The sequence below is a fragment of the Xenopus laevis genome, chromosome 9_10S (genome assembly GCF_017654675.1).
Source record: "Xenopus laevis strain J_2021 chromosome 9_10S, Xenopus_laevis_v10.1, whole genome shotgun sequence".
In the NCBI taxonomy this organism is placed as follows: Eukaryota; Metazoa; Chordata; class Amphibia; order Anura; family Pipidae; genus Xenopus; species Xenopus laevis.
The window spans coordinates 2,836,948-2,853,739 of record NC_054388.1 but is presented as its reverse complement, the minus strand read 5'-3'; the positions used below and the strand labels follow the sequence as shown (position 1 = coordinate 2,853,739).

At 41.6% G+C, this 16,792-nt stretch overlaps 1 protein-coding gene across 1 annotated transcript; it reads left to right on the top strand.

The window, feature by feature from the left end:
• Positions 1 to 8,069: 8,069 nt before the first annotated feature.
• sp6.S (Sp6 transcription factor S homeolog) lies at positions 8,070 to 15,354 on the top strand. Its single transcript, XM_018238021.2, has 2 exons — positions 8,070 to 9,031; positions 13,719 to 15,354. The coding sequence occupies exon 2, from the start codon at positions 13,749 to 13,751 to the stop codon at positions 14,766 to 14,768; it is 1,020 nt and encodes a 339-aa protein (XP_018093510.1). The 5' UTR covers positions 8,070 to 9,031; positions 13,719 to 13,748; the 3' UTR covers positions 14,769 to 15,354.
• The last annotated feature ends 1,438 nt before the right edge of the window (positions 15,355 to 16,792 follow it).

Genomic DNA, 16,792 nt, shown 5'->3' with positions numbered 1-16,792 from the left:
GATCATCATGTAACCTTAGAGCTTCACAATTAGGAGTTATGAGACAAGTAGACATTTCTCTGTTATCAGCCCCTTCTCCTCCATATTGCGTCTTCACCTATACAGGACACAGAGAAGATAATGAAATAGATATCACAAGCTTTACGGCAGCATTTACTGGTGAACTGTTTGAAAAGATTCTGGTTGGGAACTAGGGTTTACTAGATCTGGTTAGAACTTTGCAACTTGCTCAGAATTTACTTGCTGGAGACATACAAGAGTTTTAGTGCCGTGTGTGTGTAGTCTTAGAAGCTTCAGGGCCATCTGTTTTGGGAATTGGAACAAAACATGTTAGATGGACACCATTGTATTTATAAAGTACGACCAACCTAAGGCTCCTTAGCCGATATGGTTTCCAGTACCCACCAACACAATTTAGGACAGATGGTTATACCAAGGATATTAGGAGCACAACTACAGGGGGTTCCACTGTACCAGGCCCCGGGAATCCAGGCTGGACCCCATTGAAGCAAGAATTCATCATGTTTGACAGTGAATAAAGAACACAGGGCCAATCCTATGTTTCTGCAATGAGAAGAATATTTTTATATTTATATTGTAAGCGATTGTCCTTGTAATGGACCTGTTGTTGGTTCCCAGGGGTGTATTTACTCATCTGCTATTCTAAGCATATATTAAACATGCCAACCCAACCTTATAGTATGTCTAATCCAAATATATTTGCCCCACCGCTTCTATCTCCCAAAATCACACCCATTTTGCAACCACCCACAGTCTTCCTTTCTGGTTGCGCCCTGCATCCAGACCCTCCCAAGATAAATAAAACAGCCTAAAATAAATGTATTGCTTAGTTGCTGATTAATTACCTATTTCTCTCTTTAAACAACAAGCTGAAAGTCAGCCAGATTCAGGCCCTTCTACAGCCTGTAAGGTCTCTCTGGAACTCTGGAGGGTATTATTGTATATGAGTGCAATAATAAGAAAATGGCCTTTTATAACATGAAGTCCACCTTTTAACTTTAGCTTTGCATCTTCAACGGGTATCTACTGCCCTATTGGAGGTGCTCACCCCTTAGATATTTTTAAGTAAAATCATGTATTTGCTGTCATTATTGTAACATTAAACTCTCACTGCTAATCAGTTGCTATAAGGACTGAGGAGTCCTAAAGGTGGCCATAGACACAAAGATCCGCTCGTTTGCCGATCTTTCCACTAACCACTAACGGGCATGGCTATATCAGGGGTAATCTGAACGTTCGGCCCTATGGGCGAAGGATCGGATTACGATGAGAGCACAATGGGCTCGGGCGGGATCGGTCGAAACAAAATCAAACCTGTCCGTTCGACCAAACGACCAATCTCCGCTGGACGAAAAATGTCGGGACTCTCCACACACAGTCCAAAATCGTACTAATCCTCGATTCCTACCATAGGATCTTTACTTCTATGGCCACCTTTACATGGAGTCTCTGCAAGAGATCTGTAGCAATTCAAAAACTTGCAGGTGCAAGTCTGAAGAAAAATGGCGGTTTGAACACATTTTTTTTCTTTTTGCACTCCAATAAAATGCAAAGCACTCCTCTCCGGTCTACCATTTGAATCCATACGTCATCCTTATGTTCCTTTGTCTACTTTTTAATATATGAACCCCCAGAAAAGAGCTACTGACACCCAATATTCTGATCACATGATGGTGCCATATAACACAAGGGTTTCCTGCTGGTTCAGCACACAATCTTCTACTACTGACAGGTAGACAAAAACATGATTTGTAAACAGTTCCTTAAAAATATTATTATATTAATGATATGTTGGTAAATACATCTCCAGACAGTTAATGATCCATGTTAATGTCTGTTTCATTGCCAGTTGATTTGTGAGGCAGAAATAGCACAGTTTGTACCTTGCTCTTCTTCTCTCAAATTAACTGCATCAGGGTTAGCAAAGGGGTATCAGCTTGACAATGTAAGGATCCCGGGAGTTGCAGCTCGTAGCAGCCAGTCCATATAAAATATTTACGGCAGAAATCAATGTATAGTATTGGGCTAAGCCAAGCAGTCTTGGGGAAATATGTTTAATATATTCTGAATTAGGTTTGCTTCTAAGGGAATTGAATTGGTTACGTCTTCTTCCAGTCTCACAACGTAGCAGTTCTATCACACTTTATGGCTGCCACCTTACACCTGGGGAACATTTTTTCATTTTTTAAAGCGGGATTGTCTTCAAAAGTTCTAACTATTTGAAGATTTTTGTGTTAACATTTCTTTCTCAACCATTTGAGGCTCATGTCACATTTATTTTAGGGTGGGCTCATGTCTAGGGCATTATATGATCTCCTTTATCTTTATTTTGCTTCCTTGGACATGTGTAATAATAAGTGGCCACTTCCAACATTTGCACCAACATCTCAAATAAAGACGTATATATGACCTATATGTACCCGCCTTATTCAAATTGACCCAAAGTTTTGCTAAGCAGAAATGAACGCTAGCGAAACTTCTCTATGAAATTCTCACACTGCCGAAATAGCACTAGCGAAAATTCGTCAGCGTTCGGCTGCTGAGACGCAACTTCGCATTTTAGTGAATTGGCACAGTGGTAAGGAATTTGCGTCTGATGAAGTGTGGCGAATTTGCCACAATGTATCATTATGTATGAGGCCACATAGGTCCATATAACCCTAACCCTAAAACCCATTGTTCACAACTCTGCAGGAGCCTTTAACGAAAAAAAGTTAGTGATTGAGATAATTTACATACATACGGTAAGAAATGCATACATATGGAATAGAAATCTCTCTATAACACATAGTGGGGACACTGACCATCTGTTTGCTATAATTTTAATGCAATATCTGTGTATTCGGGCCATGACCCATATGGCCACCTCTATGGGGCAAATTTACTAAAGGGGGCGAAGTGAATGTCGGAACTTCACCGAGTTACTAACATTCTCTGGAGTAACTTCGCTAGCGAAAGGAGATAGACTAGCGGTACTTCGCTCCCTAACGCCAACCAAATTTTCGCTCTGGCGTATGGACGTAACTACACAAATTCACTAAGATGCGGATTTTACTGAACGTTACCTCTTGCGCCAGACTTGCTTTCACCACCTCAGACCAGGCGAAGTGCAATAAAGTAGATAAGAGTTCCTCAAAAAATAGTTGAAAATTTTTCTAAGTCCCAAAAAACCTCTGGCGTCTTTTCGTTTTTTCAGGGTGATAGGCTGCAAAAGAGCATAAATTTTTTTTTGGGTAACAGGCTTCCCCCCTAGATTTCCTAACATATGGCACATAAACTATACACTGGGCTCATGTGTAGGGCAATATAACAACTTTATTATTTTATAAAGGTTTCCCTGGGCTTGTGTAATGTAATGTATTTGCTGCAACATATACGTCCATTCCACTTTAACTTCCCGCCGTCTGCAAATTAGGCAACGCTAGAGCAACTTCGCTTTGCTTACCGCAGTAACGCTAGTGTAACTTTGCCAGCGTTCAGGCGCCCTGGACGCAACTTCGGATTTTAGTGAATTATCGTTGTCCTGGCGAATCTACGCCTGGAGAAGTGTTGCGCTGTGAGCAAAGCCGTCACTGGCGAATTTTCGGAGGTTAGTAAATTTGCCCCATGGTGGGGACACTGAGCATCTGTTTGCTATAATTTTAATGCAGTATCTGTCTATTTGGGCCATGCCCCCTATGGCCACCTCTATGTCTGTGTCTCCATTAACTCTATCAATAAACACCCTAATAAATAGATTTTTTTTAAAAAAGGAAATGAGGAAATTGTATCATAAACACTTCAAATAGAGGCAAAACAAGCAATTAGAACTTCTTTCAACACACCTCGGCATACACAGAGCAATTACTGCATTATGTTTCAAGACAGGTTTTCAAATGGATACACTGTCTTTCCGGTGGCTTCTAGCTCATATGAGTTCCTGACAAAATACGAGTTTATTAGCGTTCAAGGGATAAATATCTACTTTTTTTTGTTCTTGTATTTTTATAACCCCATATACCTTTTAACACTCTCTTAAATGTTGTTGCGTGCGCTTCTGATTAAAACTTTGCCTACAATTAGGCAGTGATCTTATTAATAATATCTTTATTGTTAAAAAAAAGGAAGTTGCTGTATGTGGGATGCGTGTAGGAGAACAAAGGGATCATTTATCATTTAACAAATCGAGAAACGTTGGCTTTATGGACAACTTGTAGATTGTAAATTGGAGGATAAAGTGCTAAAATTCATTCGCTTAAATGGGAAATTGCCTGAAATCATCCATTTCCCCAGGTATGGGACCTATTAGTCCTCAGGACCTGGGGTTTTCCATATAAGGGTCTGTAATTTGGATCTTCATCCCTTAAGTCTACTTAAAAATCATTTATATATTAAATAAACCCACTAGGATAGTTTTGCCTCCAACCAGGATTATTTATTTCTTAGTTGGGATCAAGTCCAATGTACTTTTTGTTATTACAGAGAAAAAATAAATAATTTTTAAAAATTTGGGAGATGGCCTTCTCATAATTTGGAGCTTTCTAGATAACAGGTTCCCCATCGCTGTACATAGACTTGTTCAATTTCTTTGACTTGTGAGGTTCATTCATTGTTTTTTAGGTTTTATGACATTGGACATGAACACTGAACGCAGGACTAAAATTACAGATAAAAGAAGGAGTGTCGGAAACCCCAGACGGTTTTATATACAGTATGTGCAGCAGCTGGACAAGGAGAGGTTGGAGATCTCGGAGAATAAAACGAGGCCCCTCCCTAGAAGGAAACCATGTGTCATTCTTGAAGCATGACCACCGGATAATTCTAGGCCTGAGGCAGTTCATGCAAGTGCCGGCACATCTCATTCTCTTTTCCAGTTCTTTGGAAGCTCTTCATTTGTAGACATCCAGGAGTCTGGCTAGAAGGTTGCTTATTTGAATACGTTCTGATATAACCCTGACCTCTTGGCTTTTGTCAGGAACTGGCAGAATACTTCAGAAATCAACATTTCCCAGGGTTTCTGTGAGGTTTTGCAACAAGCTGTTCTTGTGTGTGAGTTAAAGTTCATATAGAAGGGAATTGCCCTTGTATGATAGTTTGTTATGTTATTCACCAACAAAAGTGCAAAAGTTGACAAAGTTTAATAGTACTAATGCACCTGTTAGCACCTATAGGGGTTGTACTTCTGAATATGGGGTGTCCAAGGAGATTTCCATGCACAGGCAGCAAAGTATTCATGGAGAAGATCCATTCTAGAGCCCAAATACCTGCACCTAGGGCTGAAATAAAGGGCAGAATGCAAAGTACAAAAAAATAACTTTGAGACCTTGTCATTTAGATTAAACCTAGTGCCTGAAGAAGGATATCATGGACCTGTATCATTTCTGGGAATTCGTGTAGAGAAAGTATGACATTTCTAGGTTTAAGGGCGTTCCTCAAAAAAAGAAAATCCATACTGCAGGTCTTGGTTTTGAGCAAAATGATCCCATATCCCACCTCGTGAAAACTCATTAGAAGTCTATAGGGAAATTTGGAATTTAATCAGGAGATGGACTCTTTCTCATTAGATTAAATCAAGCCTACTATGACTGGTCTTGTCTTGTGCTGGTCTTTGTCTAAAGGTGGCCATACACAGGCAGATTAAAGCTGCCAATATCAGTCCTTTAGACCAATTCGGCATCTTATCTGCCCGCGTGTGGGGGCTCCCAACGTGTCCTCCTGATCGATATCAGGTCAAAAATCAGGCAGATATCGATCAGGCAAGATTTTTTTCTGTGATGCAGGACAGCATCGTCTGGTTGATGTGGTCCTGCGACCCATTGGCGCCCATTCGCCCCAGGGCCGAACGTTCAGATTCACCCGATATCGCCCAGCCGTTAGTGGGCATAGCGACCTCGCCAAACGAGCGGATCTAATAGTGTATGGCCACCTTTACAGGTTCTTTTGCCTCCGATCTGAAGGGAGGCAGAATTTTAGCTTTGTACACTGCATTGCTACCTACAGAAGAATACTATGCCGCCATCTTTGCTTTATACAATATATGGTCCATTGTAACCATTTTTCATAGTCTGGATGTTGGCTTTGGGAATGGCTGTGGTATAGGAATGTCCACCTACCCATCATTTTTTTACCAGTGTCTGATTATCAATCCTTGTAAATAGGTTAACTACAAAGCAGACCCCAGCTCCGTATGAACCTCCTTGGGGGCACAAGCTGAGAAAACAAGGGGAAGCCTTTTAAATATGCCTGCACCCCCATGTATTGTACCGTATCTTCCTCTTTTTAATCTCTGCACATCTAATCTTTGCTATACGGTGCTTTATAAATGAAAGGATTGCGTCCATTGGACACAGAATTTGGTATAAAGTATGTTGGGGGGTATTCAGTGCTCTGGTGGTTACTTTGCAGGACGACTTTGTATCCGGTCAGCTTATAGAAGGCACATTGTAGGGCTGGATGAATCCTGCAACCTAGTAGTTTGTGCAAACAGACCATGTAATTAGCTGAGTGATCCTGATTTCTGCTCAGTGTGTGGTCTGATGTATCTTGCGCACATGGGCTCGCAGGGTGGGGTAACGCTCTATCTACGGCCCATCTCTCTCACACTAACGATTGTGTTTTAACCTCTTCAGCTGAAGGCACATTTATATGTTGTAGTACAGAGAGTGGATCTATTCTCCAAAATGCTTGAGACCCAGGATTTTCCAGACAAGGGATTTTAGGTTATGGATCATTGTACCTTAAGACTAAGGTACTAGAACGTTGCACCTTTGATAATATACAGTAAACCCCATCAGTATTAATACTCACATCAGGCTCTGCTTATATAGAATCCAGGCTTATAACTTTAATTACCCCTTCATTAGGCAGCAGAAGAGAATCAGAGGGTTTGGGGAAGGGATTTCTCATATTTAATGGCAGAGACACACGCTCAGATTCGGGAAGATTAATCGTCTAGCGACAAATCTTCTCTTCTTCGGAGTGAATAATCTCCACGAACTGCCTCCCGCCGGCTAGAATGTAAAGGTGGCCATACACGGGCAGATAAAGCTGCCGATATCAGTCGTTTGGACCAATTTGACAGCTTATCTGCCCGTGGGGCTTCCGACGGGTCTTCCCGATCGATATCTGGCCACAATATCGATCGGGAAGGTTTGATTTTTAACCGACCGACCCGTCGGAGCCCCATGGCGTATACGTTCGAATTACCCCCGATATAGCCATGCTGTTAGTGGCATATCGGGGAAAGATCCGCTCGTTTGCTGATGTCGCCAAACGAGCGAATCTTTGAGTCTATGGCCAACTTAAATCGATGGCGGGATAGCAATCAGTGCGCTTCGCTTTCCAAAGTCGCCTGAAGTTGCCTCATGAGGAAAGGCTTGGGCCGTATTTATCAGTTATTATCATAGAGCGCCCACCGTGTATTCATTTGTAGGGCAGAGACACCCGTGGAGATTTGGGGAGATTTAGTCGCCCGGCGACAAATCGCCTCTTCTTCAGGCGACTTATGTCCCAAACAGCCTTCCTGCCGGCTAGAATCGAAATCACTGGCGGGATGACACTCGGAGTATTACGTTTTCCGAAGTTGCCAAACGAGGAAACTTCTGGCGACTGGAAAATGAAGCGTTCTGAGTACCATCCTGCGGGGGATTTAGATTCTAGCGGGCGGGAAGGCAGTTTGGGGAGATTAGTCACCCGAAGAAGGGGCGATTTGTCACAGTATGACTAATCTCCCCAAAACTCCACGTGTCACTGCCCTTAAGGTTAGGGACAAATTATGGGCCCTGATCCGGCGACTTATTTTTTTAGAGGTCAGAGATAACAGGCACATGCAGGTTTGTCTATCCATTCGTCCCATATACAAAATAATAATTCAAATAATGATAAACTGCAGCATAAGTCAGACATCACATGTACTGTGTTAGTGGTGGGGGTTAAAAATATATTACAGCTTCACTGCCATGATTTGGGTGCTCTCTGGCTTCCTGCACCCGGTACCCTGCTGTCTGCAACGTACTTTATAATCTAGGCACTTCCTTCGGAAATCTGCATCTCACAGGTAATCCCGAAAATCTCCCTTTCCTTTCTTGTGTGTTTCAGATGTCTGCTGTCCGACACACCCTTTCCTTTCATGAGTTTAACATCACAGGATGAGGTTCTGCCAACTGCTGCTGATATCTCCGCATCAAAGGGTTAATAGCACTAGTAAGGTGAGGTGGTGGGGAGGAGCTGAACTGGGAAAAAGGCAGATGTGCAACCAGGAAAAGTTAGGTGTGATCTGCCTGTGAGTGAGGAGAGAAAAGTTTAAGGAGTTGTACGCACAGCAGGGCTCCAAATATCTGATCTGAAGGGATATCTGCCTGGGCTTTAGGATGGTGACCACTTCATGTTCTTAGATGGTTGATCTAAAATGGTCCTCAGGCTGCAGATGTAAAGGTCTCTCTGCTGTCCCTTGGTGAACCACCTCTTAAGGTCTACAAGATATCGGAATCATAAACTCAAGTATCTCATCTCTGAAGAAAACCAGTGAAGTGGCTCATAGACTCAGGAAACTGTTCTACAAGATACTGAACTAAGTCAACCATGCTGAATCACCATCATCCGGGTTGATCCTTGGATATCCAGAGGCTGTTGATCTCTAGATCACCGAATCCCTCAAGCCTTCTGATCATCATATAAACACTACGTGCAATAGATGCCCTCAGTCTGGTCAACTATATAAGTAAAGTGCAGAATCTAATTCTAATTGGTCTTGTGGGAAAATATTTGTGGGGGACATTAGACTTTTGATTTAAAAGAATTAAATGCACCAACGGTAAAATCAAGGCTTCTCTGAACAGGTTCTGCTTTATAACAGACGACCAGGGGAAGGTGATGGGTCACAAAGGTGGAACCCAATAAGCAGAACCAAGGTCTACAAATAAATCAAGAATCAAGTGATGTCCCCATATTGTCTGTCACAGGAATTACAGGAAAGCAGATAATCTCACTGCATCTCGGGCAGCTTTGTACGTCTTAAGTGGACAATAAAAAGGTAGGTTAATCTTATGCTTTTAATAATGGTAAATAGGTTGTATCGCTTTGTATATGTAAATATATCTATCATTCATATCTTATATCTTAAATTGTCTATCAATCTCTTTCTCTTCTTTATCCACCTACCAACATTCTGTCTACCGATCTATCAACAAATAAGCAATGTCACTCGCAAGTCCACCTCCCGGGAAAACCTGTAAATTGGAATCTGTCATCTGCACAAATGTGCAAAGTCATTTGCATTTATGTTGAGTAGATATTGATTGTAGACATTGATTTTGAAGAAGAGCCACGTTGAACATTCTCCTGTAGAGTGAGCTTTATTACAGTGCCTCAAATTGCTTGGCTATCATGAGTTGGAGCAGTTGTAGGTTCCACCACCTTAGACTGTCCTATTAATTCATCTGCTGTGTTCCCTTCTCAACGTTCATTGGAAACACATGGGTCTAAATATAGTAAATGTCCTACAATCCTTCACCCTGCCTGTCCTTTCTAACCCTCAGATACACAATTAGATATAAGAAGCCACAGGCATCTTACTAAAGGGGGTAAATGTACACCTCTTCCACTACCTGCTCTTATTTTAACGGGTAGATCGTGAAGAGTGGTCTTTTTCACCATTCATGGTTTTGCTGCAAATTTCTGAGTTTTGCTGCTTGCGAAAAGTTTTGTGGGACGGCGGCCAAAATTCATCACACGGTCAGTTTTAAGCGCGACAAAAAATGCGGTAGACAAAAATGTCTATAGAATCGAATAATATTTTGCTACAAAAAAAAATTGCCACAACAAAAATGACACCCATAGACTTTGATATGTTTCTCACATTTTTCTTGATTTTCTTGTAACCGGACAGATTCGCTTATCACTACTGGGAGTTAGGGGCCCATTCACTAAGTTCGAGTGAAGGAATAGAGGAAAAATAGTTCGAATTTCGAATGTTTTTTTTGGCTACTTCGACCATCGAATTGGCTACTTCGACCATCGAATTGGCTACTTCGACCTTCGAATCGAACGATTTGAACTAAAAATTGTTCGAATATTCGACCATTCGATAATCGAAGTACTGTCTCTTTAAAAATTTCTTCGACCCCCTAGTTCGCCACCTAAAACCTACCGAGGCCAATGTTAGCCTAAGGATAATCCTTCGATCGATGGATTAAAATGGATTTAATAGTTCGATCGAACGATTATTCCTTCGATCGTTCGATCGAGCGAATTGCGCAAAATCCTTCCACTTCGATATTCAAATTTGAAGGATTTTAATTCGGCAGTCGAATATCGAGGGTTAATTAACCCTTGATACATCTGCCCCTCTATGTTTTCCTTTTTCAACTAAGAGCTTTAACTGTTGAGATATATATATATACACTTACAGTAATTTGTGTCTGTGTATGACGTGTAAGAAATATGTTTTGAGTGATCTAATTCCAATAAAATCTAGGAAAGGTTAAAAAATATATATATATATAGCTATATAATTAACAACTGTCAATGAACTTCTTTTGGTTCCTTCTTTTGAAATAGGACATAGAAGAGAAAAGATAGAAGAGAATCATCCTATTCTATAGCTAGACATGTAAAATTGGTGATACCTTTATATAAAGGAGACGTTATTTCTGGGTTCTGCTTGAATCACGGTATAAGTCAGTAGTTTACACATCTATAGATGACATAGTCCCAGTGATGAAACATTCATTTAGAATGGGCACTAGGATGGAATGCTTAGCTTGGTTCCCTTTTGTTGGCAGTTTTTCCATTTCAGTCCAATCTTTGGCCACGGCCCCTTTTATGGTCTAATCCAGGGATCCCCAACCTTTTAAAGCCGTGAGCAACATTCAGAAGTAAAAGGAGTTGGGGAGCAACACTAGCATGAAAAATGTTCTTGGAGTGCCAAATAAGTGCTGTGATTGGCCATTTGGTGGCCCCTATGTGGATTGTAACCTACATTGAGGTTCTGTTTGGCAGAACGCCTGGTTTTTATACAACCAAAACTTGCCTCCAAGCCTGGAATTCAAAAATAATCACCTGCTTTGAGACCACTGGGAGCAACATCCAAGGGGTTGGAGAGCAACATGTTGCTCACGAGCTACTGGTTGGGGATCACTGCTTAGCTCATGGAATGAGGAAAGATATAGGGAAGTATCAATGTATCAGCCATGGTTTTAAGAATATGTAGGACAGCAAATACATGTTCACTGCAAATCTCACCATAACTGACCTTTAAACTGGAATTACAGATGTATTTAGGAGAAGTGGGCCAGCCCCAGTGCCCTATGGAAGTGGTTCCCAAACTGTAGGGTTGCCCTCCCTGTGGAGCAGAGCAGGGGGTAGAGGACCCAGACTAAAGACCAGTTAGAGTAAGATTTGAGGAGAATGACTCATGCAGTCCCATCTATGAAGTTAATTAGGTGAGATTTTGGGTAAACACTTGTTGAGATATTTAAGAATCTATGGCTAAAAGCCGACAGCTGCACTTTTATAAGCAGCTCTGATCCCCAGGCTAGAGGGCTGGTGGCACTTCTGAATACTGATCAGAAAATGCCAATGACTTTCTCATGACACCCTGGCTACCACTCTGCTTAGTGGACTTGTGACTTTAAATTGCCATCCAGCAAGAGATCAAATTACCTTTCCAAGAAAAAAGGAAAAATATAGATAAAGCGCTCCTACATCATATTTTTTACTGAGACATGATTCGATTTTCAAATTTTTTCTCCCCCCATTTGCAGATTAATTCTGGCCCATAGATATTCTCCTGTTTGGGAACAATAACCCTGACCCATTATGAGCATAAACCCCTAAGCCTTTGTACGTACAGGTGTGGGATCCATTATCCGGAGACCCGTTATCCAGAAAGCTCAGAATTACGGAAAGGCCGTCTCCCATAGACTCCATTATAATTAAATAATCCAAATGATTTCCTTTTTCTGTGTAATAATAAAACAGTCGCTTGTACTTGATCCCAACTAAGATATAATTAATCCTTATTGGAGGCAAAACCAGCCTATTGGGTTTATTTCAGGTTTATATTTTCTAGTAGACTTAAGGTATGAAGATCCATATTAAGGAAAGATCCGAGCATTCTGGATAACAGGTCCTATACTTGTATATGAAACACACAAATAGTGTGGTGCAAATGATTAAAGTATACAATGACATCATATAAAAGTTTTTTTTTTTAGAATATCCCCAACAAATATTCCCGATTCGGGAAACATTTTTTACAATTTGGGTTTTCACTCGATTTTATTGATTATGTCCCCGATCCGACTAAATTGCACTTTTTAAACAATAAATAAGGTCACATCATGGATTCCAGGTTGGTCTGACTTTTTTTTTTTTTTAAAAAAGATGAAAATATTGGATTTCAATTAATAATCCCCTAAATGTTCCTAGTCTGTACTTTTAAGGTATATATATATATATAAAATGACACACACAAGTGCACTCAGGTGTGAGATTCATTATACAGAATATTTAGAATTCGGGGTTTTCAATAAAATGAAACACCATGCCTTAAGACTATGAAATGGCATTTAAACATGAAAGAAATCCCATTAAACTGTTTTGCCATCAACACGGATTTATGCGATGCTAATTACAAGGTACAAGCTGCTATCTTAATATCACAAACAAAAATTATTCGGCGGCCCTTTCATCGCAATTTTTTGGAATGTAACTGCTAAAGTGTATATACTGTACGTCAGTAAAGTGTACCTTTGTAAAGAATGTTTACTGATGTCACCAGTGCATAATGATGTCACTGACATTATACAGGTATGGGATCTGTTGTGCGGAATACTTGAGACCTGGGGTTTTTCTGGATAATGGATCTTCCCATAAATTGGATCTTCATACCTTAAATCTACTAGAAAATCATATAAACATTTAATAAACAAATAGGCTGGTTTTGCTTCCAATAAGGATTAATAGTTGGGACAATATTGGTCATAATCTGTACTTAGTGGTGTGACTTGTCTCAAATGGCTCTTCAAACTTTTCTATTATAGGAAACACCAAAGCCCTATGGAGATAATATGAAGTCACCCCAGATAATCATGACCTGCCCCTTGTACCCTGTATAGGCCAGAAGTCAAGAAACCATTAACTTTTTCCAATTCTCATGGGCACTGGGGCTAGAGGAATATTTTCTGGCCAAGTAACCCTCTGAGATGCTGGAACCTTAGCCGTGGTTAGATATGTCAGTAACTCTTCCAGTGATGCCTTAACACTTGTTACAGAGAGAACAGTTAATTTACACAAACCTCCATAGTTATGTATTAAAATGTAAGAAATCTCTAGCACAGTACAAGTTAATTTCACTGTCCTTCAGACTATGTGGCCCTAATACCCTTGGAGGTCTCTCTCATCCTCCACTTCACATTAGAGCCGAGACTGTAATTACTGTAATTTGCATCCTTCAGACCTTTATTACAATTGCTGGCTCCTGGGATATTTAGGATGAAAGATAAACTATATTTACATTTCCTCTGAATATCTGAAAACATCTAATCAGGGCGGGTGATGTGGGATCCTAGTGCCATAATTCAAGTGCAAGCTCTGAGGTGGGAGTCACAGGACATTCAAGGAAACATGGAGACACAAAAACTTAAGCAGAGAACGATGACTTTTTAACTGTGTTATTATCCTTTAACCTGACAGCTCTATCATTTACACTTCTACAGATAACCACCGTCTGGGTCTCCATCTCTGCAATGCTGACTGCTGTATGTAGCTCTTTGGTGAACCAGCCTTCTGAGACTACTGGCTCTCCATCATCACCTGAGATCTCTGTGAGACCGTACCTTCAACTTTCAGAATCAGATTCAGGACTTTCCTTACAGCAAGAAAGTATTCAAGAGTTTTCCTTTCCTGCTAGCGAGAAATACGCCTCCCTGACCTCGGTGAGACCCTCCAGCCAGACATATTCAGTTCGGGAATCTGAGGAAAGCAACTTATTTCCCAAATTTCTGCACCCACCTCTTGAGATGTCCCACCCATATGAAACTTGGATCCGACCCCCAGGTCCAGGCGGATCTGGAGAAGAGGGTGGGGTACCTTCATGGTGGGATCTTCATGCTAGTTCTAGCTGGGTGGATCTGCAGCCTGGAGCAGGGGGCTTTTCTGCTTCCTCCCCACATCAGCCTCCACTTGGAGGTTATAGCTCAGAGATGTGTGTGCCACCACCACACATGCTTCCTACTTCTTCCCACCTTATGGGAACTTTGGAACCTGCTCTGGAATCCCATTCCTCTGACCAAGGTTCAGAAGGTTCACCTCGACCCAAAGGTGTTCGAAGAGCAATGCCACGGAGTGCGGCCCAAACAGCCTGTCGATGTCCTAACTGCCAAGAGGCAGAGCGTGTGGGTGGTGGTGGAGAGGGTGGAAAGCACAAAATTCTTCACAACTGTCACATTCCAGGATGTGGCAAAGCATATGCCAAGACCTCCCATCTTAAGGCTCATCTGCGCTGGCATAGTGGAGACAGACCATTCGTGTGCAATTGGCTGTTCTGTGGCAAGAGGTTCACTCGGAGCGATGAGTTACAAAGGCATCTTCAGACCCACACCGGAGCAAAAAAGTACCCTTGTACCTCCTGTAGTCGTGTCTTCATGCGCAGCGATCATTTAACCAAGCACATGAAGACACATGAGGGTGAAAGCAGGGGAGCAACAGAGACAATGAGTAAGGCCAAGAGTGAGCCAGATGAGAGTGGAGCAAGTAATACAAACTGAGACTTAACAAATAGGAGGCCCGGTCCTGGATGAGTATATCCTACCTCCGGACTAGAATAAGAGAGGAATTCTGTAACATATTTAATTTATTTTGTAGATGGAATAGATCAAGTGTTCCCCCACCCTGACATGACATCTCTGATGTTGGAATAGAAAGGGTAACGGTGCCTTAGCAGACGGTGTCAACACTATCTCTATCTCAGAGAGTGTATTTAAATTAATTGGTGTATTGAAACCTGAAAAAGAGCGTAGGGTATAGATATAATTTCAGAAGGCAAACTTGGGTATCTACGTTTCATCTCAATGACTCCTGGGCATTATCATCTATGGGAGAAGGTCATGAAGGAAGTGTTCTAAGTGACCAATAAGGAGAAGATCACTGGGTATGTTGTAGATGAGTAGTAGGACCAGCCAATTGCATCATTGATAGATTAGGAAGAATGTTATACAGGACATAGCTAGATACTGAGTATGAAGATTTAAGGCACAACCTTAGAAGAACTGGTGATTTAGAACAGGGATCCCCAACTTTTTGAACCCATTCAGAAGTATAAGGAGTTAGGGAGCAACATAAGCGTGAAAAATGTTCTTGGGGTGCAAAATAAGTGTTGTGATTGGCCATTTGGTAACCCCTATGTATATTGTCAACCTACATTGAGGCTCTGTTTGGTAGTACACCTGTTTTTTATACATTTTTTATACAACCAAAACTTGCCTCCAAGCCTGGAATTCAAAAATAAGCAACTGCTTTGAGGCCACTGGGAGCAACATCCAAGGGGTTGGTGAGCTACTGGTTGGGGTTCACTGATATAGCGGGTGCTGGGCTCAAGTGTAGAAGATCAGTTAGATTCCACCTGGTGGAGAACCAACAAGGTTTAGCAGTGTCACGGCATTGTTGGGCCACTACAGGACTCAAAGCACATGGTAAGGAATGAAAGAGAAGATGGTAATGTATAATTCAGCTTAATATCAGCATTAGAGGAGGGTTCCTGGTCAGACATCCATTCCTTACAGACGTGAGATACTCTGCAACAAGGGTAGAGGGAACCACATTCAGTCATAGAGGGAGAGGATGTAGCTTTAGAGATGAAATTGGGTTATTTAGAGTCAAATACAATAATAATAAATCAAAGAAGCTGCTTTGAGTGTAGTATCAGTATTAAGAAAGGGTAGCCATGTAGAGTAAATAAAGGAAGAGATAGTAGAAGAGAGTGCAGCTTTATTTTACTCTGGAAGAGTGCAGTGAGTCCATGGGAGCAGAGATAAGCACTATTGGGGGAACAGCCAGGAAATTAGGGGACCGGCCCCTCATTAAGGTTTGGAGAAAGCTGGAAACTGATTGAGACAGCGAGAAGGGTTATTGCACTAAAAGACTTTCTCTGTTCATGGATAGAGAAAACGAGACTCTCCCAGAGCCACACAAAGTAGAAAATGCAGGAAAAAACACGTTTTATGTCTTTTCTGAGCATTTTATTAGTCCCAGTGCCGACAGTCATATCATTCCCACGGCTTATGCCAGTGATCTGGGGAAAGGCTGTTAAACCCTTATAAGCCACTCTCTGTGCTTTAACTGCCACCTTGCATGTCTTTTACCCTCCCCCTCCCCTGACTGTCAGCAAAGAAAGGGAAGCAGGCAAAATGCGTTGGGTAAAGGATGCCAATTTAACCCTTTGCTCTCCCTCATTAATCAATGGGTGGGGGGACGGCCTCTCCTACACACACAAGCTCATAGTGTATCGTGGGGGAAATGCACCTATAAAACAGGGTGTGGAGGGATACGGGCGAAGAAATGCTTCCACGCCCCAGCAAAGCACCCGCACGCACTGGCTGCACCCAGGGGACCTGCAGGGAACTGAATTAACCCTCACCTGCCCATGGGGTACATTTCTAACCATTACTTTTTATTCTGCAGGTGAGACTGCAATTCTGCATGCACACACAAAAACAGAATTCTGGGTATCTACCAGTAAGGGTTAAATCGTGCACTTTCCTATTGTCTCTAATTGGGATCAATGTCTTCCTTG